This window comes from Motacilla alba, chromosome 15, assembly GCF_015832195.1.
Source record: "Motacilla alba alba isolate MOTALB_02 chromosome 15, Motacilla_alba_V1.0_pri, whole genome shotgun sequence".
Lineage (NCBI taxonomy): Eukaryota > Metazoa > Chordata > Aves > Passeriformes > Motacillidae > Motacilla > Motacilla alba.
Window position 1 is genome coordinate 9,520,924 of NC_052030.1, and position 12,584 is coordinate 9,533,507.

The 12,584-nt window shown below is 43.0% G+C and overlaps 1 protein-coding gene across 1 annotated transcript in view; it reads right to left on the reverse strand.

Moving 5' to 3' along the window:
- The window catches only part of KIAA1671 (KIAA1671 ortholog), a 65,032-nt gene that overhangs the window by 41,964 nt on the left and 10,484 nt on the right, over positions 1-12,584 (reverse strand). The window contains exons 2-4 of the mRNA XM_038152065.1: positions 2,578-2,706; positions 674-2,312; positions 15-108 (exon numbers count right to left, since the gene is read on the reverse strand). Of these exons, the coding sequence (XP_038007993.1) occupies positions 15-108; positions 674-2,259 (1,680 nt within the window). The 5' untranslated portion in view covers positions 2,260-2,312; positions 2,578-2,706. The remainder of the gene's footprint in view (positions 1-14; positions 109-673; positions 2,313-2,577; positions 2,707-12,584) is intronic.

Below are 12,584 nucleotides of genomic sequence, written 5' to 3' on the forward strand. Positions count from 1 at the left end.
TGCCAGCTCCTTACTTTTGGATTTTCCTGCAGGTCGTGGATCGAGTCAGCTCCAGCCTCCCCAGGTTTCTCAGGCTTTGCTTCACCCCCTGATGTTGGACTTGAAAACCTAAAAAAAAAAGGACTGGTGTTATTTCTTTAGTCCAGCTGGTCAGTGAGCAGGGTGGCTTCCTACCAAAGCAGGCTGGTAAAAATTATCCATCAAATTACATTTCCTAAAGGAGAAATATCACTATTTCATAGTAAATGACTGTATTTGGTGGTTAAATTGTATCTAGACCAAAGGACTTTCCAAAATATTAATATATTAATTATTAATATAACAAAATTAAGTATCATTAATATAAATAATATTGTTAATTATGCACCTTAATTGTTAATAGAGGATTTAGATATGCATAACAAGCTACAATATCTCTCATTGACAGTTACATTTACATGCAAAGGTCACAATATTGACAGCTTCATTTTTTTCAGCTGTTGTCAGAGCATATTTAACTTTCTCTTTTTCACACTAAAAAAGGCAGGAAAGGAGCTTAAGAATAATACTAAAAAAAAAAAAATCACATTAAGTGAAAGCAAAATGATCAAGCTTTTTTTACTGGCCTGAGAGAGCAAGTTTTACTGAACAACATGAAGCCAAGAGGATTAAAGAGAATTTCCCTGTAACCTACATCTTGGTTAAGTCTGCAGAGAGTGGCCGTGACTGCAGTGACCGGCGCAGATTTCCTCCCTTAACGTCAGGATTTTCTGTTGTCAGCTCCTTGATCCTCTGCTGGATGGTCACACACCTGTTCTCCTTCTCAGCAGCTGCTGGGAGAAGCTCTGTCTCCACTGTGGCACTGGCATTTTCTGAAGTAAACAAACTAATGTGTTTTTTAACACTACCTCTTAAGATATTATTCTCTTTTTCCGAGGAGGCTGCAGGACTTTCACAGCCCTGGAACGTGTACGTTTCCTTCTGATCTGCTCTTTTCCCCCCCTTATTAGTTCTGCTTTCAGTGGTTGTTTCAGGGCTTCTTTCAGGACCATGCAAGTTAATAATTATTTCTGGTTTTGTCTCAGTTTGTTCACTTTTAGATTTAAGTTTTGTTTCCCAGGTGTATTTCCCATTATTTAGGATGCCAATGTCCTGACTACTGCACTTCAGATTTGTTTTAGAAGAACTGCTTTTATTCAATTCAGTTTCTTCATGTTTTGGCCCCGTTTCAGACTGATCATGACTACCCACATCAGTAAAAGCAACTATGGATACATTCTCCTTGCTTTCATGGGATGAACCAGCCTTCTTGCAAGAAGAAAGATCTTTATGTTCAAACTTAGCTGTCAGGTCCATGGACAAAGGCCTTGGTTTTCTAACCCCGGATTTCTCCGTAGGAGATTTTTCCTCAGAAGCTTCCACAGCGTGATGCTTTTGATCCCGTAATGATTCCAGAAAAATTGCAGACACTGGTCTATGTTTTGCCCTTTGCTGGACATCAACAGAGAAATCTACTTTATTGTTGAGGCTATTTGCATCATCATTGCTCTTCTCCCCCGGATGAACCTCACGAGCATCTTTCTTGTCCCCGGTTTTGAGGGAGTTCCAGGATTCTGGTCTGAGACTGGAGGAGAATGACACGTGCCTATGGAGAGCCCCATCAGGATTCCTGGGTGTCTCTGCTGCTTTCACAGAGCCCTGGAGGTCCTTGCTTTGCAGAGCAGAGAATCCCCTGCGCTCCTGAGCCCTCTTCTCCTGGGCCAGGCTGACCTTGGTCTGCTCGGGGCCACCCGGCTCAAACAGAATGACCGTGTTGGCACTGGGCCCCGTGTAGAAAGTCACATTTGTCACCATGTCACTGCCAGCCTGATGTTCAGTGTCAATGGCTTTCTGATCCACTAAGGGAGGAACATTCCCACTCAACACCTTCACAGAGGACGTTTCCTCAGTGGTCTTTCTCACCATGCTGCTGGATCTGAACGCTGGGACGGGCGGTTTGACATTTGTAAAAGTATCCGAGGATTTCTCTTTACAAAAAGGCTTTGGGAAAAGTCTTGGCCTTGATCCCAGCGAGGGCATCGTTGCAGATCTCAAGGAATTCCCAAATTTCTTGTTCTCCTCGAGAGTCAGGGATGCTGAGGCCTCCTTTGCCTTGTTGCTGGCATCTGAAAGCACGCTGACATACACACGCTGTGCCTTCTCCTCAGCCCTGAGCTCAGCTAGGTCAGGGACTGTCGTCAAAGACGCCAAAGTAGAATTTATTTCTACTCTTGTTGCCATAGTTGGAATTACACATTCAACAGAACCGAAAAACTCCAGCAGGGAAAAAGAATCTGAAAAAAAAAAAAAAAGGGAAAAATGCAAGTATTGATGTAGAGTCAGCATGAACATCAAATAACATCACTCTCACATAAATTCACAAGGAAGCAAACTCAGATTAAGGTGCCTTTCAGATATGCTGATCCCAGAGTTTATCACACTGAAAGACACAGTGTTCCTTCTCTAAAAAGCAAGAAACACCATTATTTACTGACTTGGCCCAACAACCAAATACAATGGAAATAAACATATCCTACAAATTTCCACGCTCCCACTTACCATAATTTGCTGCTGCAACCAATCCATAGGGCCTGAATCCTTTCTCATAGTGACAACAAGAGCTTGGTCACCAAGGGCACATTAAGGACAGGGAATGTGATCACTCCAGAGACACTGCCCAGACCTCACCTGCAAATAAACAAAATATTCCATCTCAGGTGTGGCACGTACCCAGACAATGCCATGTGGGACAAAAATCCAGAACATTCAAAGGAGAAAAAGCTGGTTCTCCAGCAAAAGTGACCTCATGCAACTGTAAAAAACAGAAGAATGCTTGTTTTTAAAACAGCCATTAAAGAATCGACAAGAAATTACTACTTAAAACTGTAACTGAAAGGTGAAGGGGGAATAACTCAGACTGCACAACAGACACACCAAATCTGAGCAGTTAAAACCACATTTAGGTAAGACTGTTTGCATATTCAAGTGCTGTCAATCACTGGTTAAACACAGAGCTTTGCATCACTCTAATCTCAATTACTGTAATTTACTTTCTATTGTAAAGCTCTTTTCTGGGGCAGCAGTCTGTGAAGTGCTACCTGAGCAGCTGACCTGCAAACGGCTGATTTTCCATCAAAATGGAACTTTTACCATGACAAAGCAGTTTTGTATCTCGAGAAGAGCTCTGGCTTTAATTATATTCTTACTGCAGAGAAGTGGGAAAACCAGCAGTAATTAGAATTTCAGCTACAAGAAGTAACCTGAATCTTTCCTAACAGAAGTATATTTAAACTCGTAGCAGATGCAGGCAGCTATGTAAGGTTAGATTATTTTTTTCCTTCAAAAGCTGTCATACTCTTCATTTTTAGAAAACTCACACTGTACTTCATAACCAGGGCCCCAAATTTATGTTGCCACCCTCTTGTCTCTTCTGGGCAGCCTTTGAAGGGGCAGTTTTGGACTCCTCTCACTGAACCCTATATTGGTGTGAATTTACCAGGCAATTAAACTTATTTGTAGATTCTGTGGAATATGGAGCTTCCTGCTTGTGATTATTTAAAAAACCCAACCAGGATCTTGCCTTCCTGAGTCTGCAGCCTGGAGAAATGGTTATTTCACCTTCAGCTTCCCTTGACCACACTTAGCCCACACTGGCACTGAAGTTGCAGGGATTTATTTTTGTCCCTGCTTGTGCTCCCTCTCTCAGGCAGGAGAATGAACTCCACTCACCTTGTCCGTTCCCTTTCATCTTCCAATCCACTTGGAGTTCTGTCTCAACCACTTATCCCTGATGCCATCCCCCTCCTCCCAAGTCCATGACCTCGTCTTTCCAAAATAGCCACTAACCCAATCAGCTTATCCACATCAATCTGCCCTTTCCACCATCTCACAGATCTCCATGAAATCTTCCTCCCTCTCCCACTTCTTGTTCTAAGAAACACCACCAAAATCCGATTTAAATGCTCTCACATTCCAAGGATGCAAAGGTTTGGGAGGTGCTCTAAAAGGAAACTTGCTGGAATGAGGCTGATGCTCACAGGCAACATTGCAAAGGGAAAAATTCAGCTGTGAAAACAGCATCGGTCTTGCAGTAGCTGAGAATAAATTCTCTATCATTCTGTAGTCCCTGTTTCTCTGGAAAAGAAGAAGGGGTCACAGAGGTTCTTAAATGGACTAAAACTTGATCCTCAATGGAACGCAGGGCAGTGAATTTACAATGTGGGACCTAATCCCTGGTAACAGAGTGCAACTTGCTTCTCCAGCCAATATTCCCAACACAAAATTTACCCCCTCCTCAGTTTCATTATACTCCAGCTTTACAGGACCCCATTTTCCCCTACATAATCTACCCAAGTCAGTTTTCATGTTTTAAATTCAGATACCCTACAACAGATATGTGGCCCCAAACAGACAAGTGTTTGAAAAAGAACAAAAATTTAATGGAAAAAATAATCACCCAACTTTGAAAATGATAGAACTCCTTGATACAAGTACACTTGATAAAGAGGAATCATGTCATCAATGCCAAGTGTAACATACACTAGACACTGTGTCTCAGTTTTGAAACATATCTTGTTTTAGATAAACCTGTTTCTTTCTTAATCCAATACCTCTAGTCCACTTGGCAACGTACAAGTTTTGGGGCAATTTATAAAGATCAACTGTAAATTGTACTGCAGGAGGATTTCAGATGCTATTAATATTTAATAATACTACTGTAATCCTACTACTACAGTTGCAAATCCCTCACCATCAGCTACATCATGTCATTGCCTCCCTGACCTCCTCTGCCCAGGGACAGTCAGCCAAGCTGCCCATGCTGCTCCTGCATGTCCCCATCCTGTGTGGCACAGCCTCAAAGCCACCTTGTCCCTATTTCTGGGCACCTTATCCCCATTTCTGGGCACTGTTTCTCTCCGTGCCTCCCAAGCAGTGCCCACGCTCCCCTTGGCTGTGGCAGGCACATTCTGCACACAAATGAAATTATAAATGCCACTGAGGTGTCTCTTGAAATCCTCCTGCTTTTATCAGAAAGGCTGGCATATGAAGGCCTGGCTCTTCCCTGCTGCTCCTCTTCCTCAGCTTCCAAACACCTGCGACTGGGATTTTTTTTTTCCCTGGGCCAAGCTGAGCCACCACAGGGTGTCACAGAGATGCAAACACTGCTCCAGGCCCCTTCAAACCTTCATGCCCTCTGGTGTAGCCTGCATTTTTAATTAAAGACCATTACAAAAGTTGTCAACAATTTCCTTGTGAGAAATCAAAATGTATTTTTCACTTCACAGGGTTATTTTTGCAGAGAAGATCATTTGGGAAGGGCTGCACCCCAAACACGCCCTCGCTTTGGCACTTGCCCACCCACCACACACACAACTATTATTTACATCACTGCTAATTCCTTTAAGCCTATTAAGGCAACAGCAACAGCCTGCAGATAATTTTTCCACCATGAATCACGTGACTATTGCCAACTTCCTTGCTCTGAAACAAGAATGTTTTAAATGACACGAAGCAAAATCATCTATAATCTGGCCCTAAACCTCACAGCAGATAAACAAGTCCATCTGTCTTCTCTAAGGGTGGAAAGCATAAAAATTCCACTAAGAAAATCTCCCTGCTATTAAAAAACCCAAACAAACAAAAAACAAAACCAAATATGTTTATGACATGGAGACCACGCAGAAAGCCTGGCTCCAGCAGCGAATACCCACTAAAAATACTCCACAGAAAATCACCTAATAAACATGAAGTTTTTCTTCTTTATATATAACTTTATCAGCAAATCTGCTCCCAGTATCAAAAATTTATTCCCTCATTGTGTAGATACAGGAAGAAATTTGTACAACATATATTAGCAACTCCTGAAAACATGGCTTTGTCCATGACTGTGGCTGGGAGATTGGGACTGGATGATGTCTAAGGACTCTTCCAGCCCTAACTAGTCTGGGATTCCATGATTCTGTACATTCCCCTGGCCCAACAACCCACAGGAGCTACTGGGAGCAATGACCATAAAGCAAGATTTATTTCATCCCTCCTACAAAATGCTGCCCCACTGTCTAATATTATTCAGTCTTTACAAACATTTTTCTTCTCTCCTTTCTCCTTCCTGTCCTTACTGATCAAACCCTGGGGTCAGTCTGCAGCAATCCCTGTCCATTCTCCCCAGAAATCCTCCTTCTGCTGCTTCCTGCACTTGGAGAGGTGCTGATTGGATTAAATAAGAATTAACAGAGCAGATCCTATCACTTACTGTGCACGTACCAGTATGAGTGCTGACAAGAACGTAACTTACTACAGTGCAACAAAAATAACACAAAAAACCTTACTCTGAAACTTTCATAACCGAGTAGACCATGAAACTAATTCAGTAAAAAGCAGGCTTTTTCTATTTTTGGGTTTAAGCCTGATTCACGTTATTATTCATTGCAGTGGGATTCATCAGTAGTATTTAAGAGGACATTTAGGGTCTCTTAAAGGGAGAGATTATCAAAAATACTTTCATAATGGCTCTAATTTTTAATTTGCCTGGCCAAGTTTATTCACAAAGTAAAAACAGCTAATAAAATGCATTTAAATTATCTTTTCCCAGATTCACAGTAACTCAGTTCTGCTTCTCAATGATGAAAACTAGAAGGCTGAGAATTAAAACTACATATTCCAAATCTCACAAGCCAGATAGATCTGCAAAGCCCCACAGATCACTAATATTAGAATTCTAAAGTACTGCAAAATTCAAAATATTCTTCCCCCATTTCCCAGGTCCAAGTCTCTTGAAAAACCTCTAGTTCTTCTCTTTTACAAAAAGAACTAAGTGCTGTTCTTTTGGACATTATGGTCCAGTCCCAACCCAAGGATGGAAGACTCCACACTGACATTTCCTCCCAGCGCAGAAAAGATTAGCATTTCGTTAAATAAAGTGTCCATCCTATAAATAGCAGCATTTACAAGCACTTGTAAATCTCTAATTGCTCCTGCCAGTACAATTGCATAACGATCATCACCTGCCAGAGCTTCACCCCCATGCAGCTGCACTAAAGAGCTGCAACATTTCCAACCACCCTTTCCATTAAGTGCTGCCATCTCAGTCCCACGGTGAGAACTTTGTATTTTAATCTCCATGCCGCAAAGATTGAGCAGTTAAAACGGTAACAAGTTACAGAAAAGCAGTTTCAGTAATTCAAACTGGCCCCATAGAGGCTGTAATATTTATTTATTAAAGCGAAAGTTCGATGTTAAATACACTGGAATGGTCAGTATGAATTGAAGATCACACTCCTGATGTAGCAGGACAATCAGCTGAGTCAGGAATACACCATAAGGGTGGGGAGGCCCTGGCACAGGTTGCCCCATCCCTAGAAATGTCCAAGGCCAGGTTGGACACAGCTTGGAACACCCTGGGCTAGTGGAAGCTGTCCCTGACCCTCCCAACATAAACCAGTCTGGGATTCTGTGCTTAATTTATGGTAGAGTAGGATTCAGCAAAATGCTACTGTGGGTAACCAGGACAGAATGCACCATGATGGCTGTGGGGCACAGGGGGTCATCCTCCAAATTTCCTTGAATTCATGAGACAGATGTGTATGGAGAGAATGATTTGGGTAAAAAATTACATGTAATAATCTGTTTCCACAGCTGTCAGTTTGGGCTATTTTCATAACAATGTGGGTCACATATAAAACGTAACCCAACAGGATTAATGTACAAAAAGGGGAGATTGCTCCAGTTCTTTCTAGAAAACAGCTTCAGAATATCACCCTTTAGAAAGGTACAGTTTGCAGCCATAGATTTAGTATCAAGTACCCATTTTTTGGGTATTCAGCTCCAAAAATTTCTGCACTGGGTTTTGGGGGCAATGACCTCTACAAACAATTCAGGACAACACCTTGGTCAAGATCAACTTTGTCCAAGCCAGGTCTTGGCTGGAGATTTTCCTCTTTGTACATGGTGTTCTACACAAGAGATCCCTCAAGAGCACAGGGACTGACAGAACACGCTTGGCATTTCCTCTGACCTGCACAACTGCCTCATCACACCCCAATCTTCCACAATTTCCTTCTCCCCAACCCTCTCATTGACAGTTTCAGAGGAAACTCTCTTCCCTTTCCAGATTCACAGTAGGCCCTAATTTGTTTTGAAAGTCTCTTGAGTCTCAGGTAGAAAAAAAAAAAACCCAACCAAATGAAAATTACATTAAATGTTGGTGAATCACCATTTTTTGGTACCAAAAGCTGCATATCCTCATCCTCCTGTGTGAATCATCTTCTACTTCCAACATTCCACACAAGGGATTCCACCCAGCTCATTACTGGGTGGGTATTTTCAGAAAGTCCAATTCTTTTGGCAGCTGAAATAGGGAATAAAAGCAAAATCCTGATTTCTGCCAGCTAAGGATGACATTCTGCAGAAGAACATGAATTATGGGATAAGGCTGAAGCGAGGCTAAAAGTGTGTTTGTGCAGAAGGTGGCTATTCCCAGCAGGCCTCAGAATGCTGTTCTGTTTGCTTCTCTCATCAAACCTTTACTTTTGTGGTCAGCTTCAACTCCTGCTAATGTTCTTTTAGGTTTCATCCTTGCAAATGCTTTTAAACCACAAACAAGACCTGCAAATAACCTCCCCATGCAGTTTAGCAGGGAAAAAAAAAAAAAAGGACATTCCAGAAACAACTGCATTGCGTGCCAGATAAAATATTAATGATCAGGTTTGGCTACAAGCAAGAAAAACTGACTACGGAAAAGAAAAAAGATAAGTCAAATTAAGGCTCTTCCAGGAAGATATTTGGTTGTTTCAGGGAGGACTTTATTCTATCTGCAGCTCCCAAAGGTCAACGGGGTCACGTCCTGGACACAGCAGAGGGTGGGTACTTGAATTTGCAATTTGGCAAATTTCTCCTCATACCTTTTCAAAATCATCATGGAACTTCCTGCTGGCTAATTGCAACAGAGTCTTCTTTTTGAAGGAAGCTTAACTTCACTTTTAACTGTATTTAAAATAAATTTTGGCTAGAGTTTCGTTTTTCTGCACAGATTCTGAAGGAATGGGTTAAATCCCTGACTCCCTTTTTCATAGCTTATACTACACATCCTGAATATGATGGAATTAATCAAAATCTAATTTATTTATGCGTCCTTTGAGTGTATTTCCTCCACGACCTTGCTTTAAAAAGGTGAAATTTGCCTCATTATAGTTTCAGAAATTCATCAGGCAGCTACTGATCCCTCTGACCTCGAGCAGGCAGCGCTTTCCAAAGCCCCAGAGCTGAGGCAGGGCTGTGTTTCTCCAGAGGCTCCAGCTTTGGGTGGGAACGCTCTCGTTTGGCAGGCACACCATGGACACAGCTGAAGGAGTGCAAGGAGATGGATGAGCCAGCTGCAGCACAGACAGAAATATGGGATTGAAAAACAACTTTGGCATTCTTCCATTTGATACTCCCCTCCACAACACCACGCTCGGTACCATGTTCCAGCAGTAAAAGGAGCTTAGAGACCACCCACACCTGGAAATATTTACTGTAACTGTGCATATTTCTCATCCTCTTGGCAACAAGAGAAGAGGAAGGACAACTGTTTGATCTCAGAGGATCAGGACATGTATATCACCACTGGACTTTGTTTTATTTGCTGCCTTCAAAGCCACCAGCGCTGCAAATGCTTTAAAAGCAGCAACGATATAACTGGGACAGTTTCCTCCTAAAACAGTGGTGGAAGCGACTTGGACATTGACATTGGAACTCCTTGATGAGCAAAGGTGCAGTAAAAATAGCCCTGCAGCACGGCACCTTGCTAAGCCTGGCAGCCAGCGTGGGGACACCAAAGCTCATGTGAATTGTGGGAGGTGCAGCACTCCCGTGGGAGACAGGGCTTGGCTGACCTGCTGAGGAATTCAAGACAAAGGATCGAGTGAAGCAGATCCGTGGGCTTTGGTTTATTGAAAAAAATCCACCTACTTGTTACAAAAATAGGCAAGTGCCTCCACAGCACTTTGAAGCCTTCAGAAATAAAGCTGACCCATGGCCCTGTGCCCCCAGGCAGGAATCAGGGGAAGATCTCCTCACACCAACCCAGCCTCTGAAGGTCACTGGAACACAGAAATAGCATGAGGTGAGAAGACATTTCCTGCTTGCCTTCATGCACAGCAGGTGCTTTTGTGTCAGAAGGACAAAGCCCCTAATCCTCTGATCTGCCTCCTCAAATTCTAATGGATTTCCAGCGCTGGAAAATGCATTTGTGGCCTGGCACAGTAAGCCACCTTCAGAAAGTACAACCAGCTCAAGCTGTCCTGTGATTGACGCGGGGTCACCAGGACAAATTTATAAATACTGAGCCTTTATATATTCACCTGAGTGCTGAAAAATTAATTAAGGTTATGCCATATGGAGAGAAAAAAAAAAGGTGGTTTCATCCAGAAAACTTAAGGCTACTGGCCTTGGAGCATGACCTTGAACACACTGAGGTCACTTCACCAGTTCAACCATCTGGAGAAAACCTGAACCTGTAAAACTGGAGGACAAAGGAAAGAGAATGATGGGCTAGAAGACCAAAATAATGACATTAAAAATTATATATGTGTATGCACAGCTATGGTGACTAACATGTATCCAAGGGCTAAGAATTAACACTCCTTTGCTTCTGCAAAAACAAGAAAGCAGGTTTACAGTGCATTATTTTTATACCTGTACTTTTCCTGACAGACACATTTGGAAGCTGCACAGTCGCCAGCAAAGACTCATTCACAAAGAGCACGTGGCAGCTACTGATAAAACACTCAGAGCAGAGATGCTGCAATAGATTACACTGCTCCTAAGCTTTCACCTGGACGAAAAGAAATCACATGATCTCTGGCTCAGGCTGGAGGGTACCACAGAAGGTCATCTGGTCCCATCTTCCTGCTCAAGCAGGGTCATTTCAGAGCACATGGCACATGGCTCTGGAATAACTCCACTGAGGGAGATCTGGGGAAAACTCTCACTGCACATTCTTGATAGGAATATTTATGTACTGCTTCAGCTCTCACAGCTCTGCCATCAGATGCCTTCTCTGATGGCTGGTTTGCTACTTGTGATCTTAAATCATATGCAAAAAGCTCTGTGTTCAACAGCTTTTGATTTGGCTGCTAATGACACATTTTCTATCAAAACAGAGAGCCAACACTGTGTCACAGCAATTTCTCCACTCAGTCCATCACTCCACCTTTCAGATATTTGATTAGTCAGAGCATAAGCATGTAGTCAAGTTCACTCAACAAGCAAATAACACTCGAGCCCAAAATACTGGTACCAGGCACTGCTCTAGAAATGAACTGCAGCTGCACGGGAGCGAGACACTGATAAACAGGGGGCTGGACCAGGTGCTTCCCAGGAACAGATGATTCTGTTCTTCAACAAATGAACCATTTCAAAGCCTGCTCCTCTGAGTCACAACAACCTCTGCCCTGAAGATGAAGCCTGCAAAGCTGCAGCACAGCAGTGCTGAGCTGGAGATAAGGAGATCTCCCTGGTACTGCTGCAGGAGACAAGCACTGTGACAAAAGACTGGCAGAGCTGGCACTAATAAACAACACAGCTCCATCTCCCAGGCAGCACCTCCATCCTCAGCTCCACAGCAGCAATTCAAGTGCTTCACAGAAAAGACGACCCAACGTGGAACTAGAAAATTATTAACAGTATAAAATTGGATTAATTTTACTCCAGTTATGTCTTTCAGGGTACTGATGAAGCCATTAAAACTCATTCAGATCAAATGGACACGACCCTCAGATTTACCATTTCCTCTCCTGTCTCACAGATAGTAAAAAAGCATTGGACTAAGGAGAGATGGGTGGATCTATTCTGAGTCAAATAAAATATTGTTATAAAAGCCAAATACTTGGTGGCATATATCATTCCCTGAGCCAAATCCCTTATGTCACCCTCTGCCCCAAACACACTGACATACTGAGACATGAAATCCTTTTGCCTTTCAGGTTGTTCTCAGTGTTCTAACAGCCCTTTGATCTCTTCCTTGTGAATCTGGCATTAAGTCAGGTAGGATACGGTGCTGCAGCAGGGTGCTGCCTCCTGCCAGCCATCAATAATCTGCCCTGAGCTGCACACCCAGAACAAACCTGCTCTGTCAACAAAGCCTGACGCTGTGCCAGAGGAGCTCCTGCTGCTGCCTTGATGATAAGGCTCCTCTTTTTCCTCCAGTGGGCACATCTGGCTTTTCACATATGCAGGAAATAGGTTTTTCCCCCACATTAATGCAAATGCCCACCTCAGAATCACTGGCTGGGTACTGCCAGCTTGTACAAGCGTTCCTTTGGTTGCCTGTGAGCAGGGCATTGTTACCAGCAATCCACAAAGGAGCTTCCTCTCCCCCCAAAGCCCCACGAACGGAACAGAACACAGAGGGTCGTGTGTGACTGAGGAACCAGAGCAGTGACGCTGCATTTCTCCTCATTTCTGAACAAAAGGATGTTTAAGCCAAGAACTCTGACAGCAACAAGCCTGCACATGCATTGTACACTACCTTGTTCTTCAGAAACACAACATTATTCAGCAAAATCGAGGCCTGTAATGAATTATTG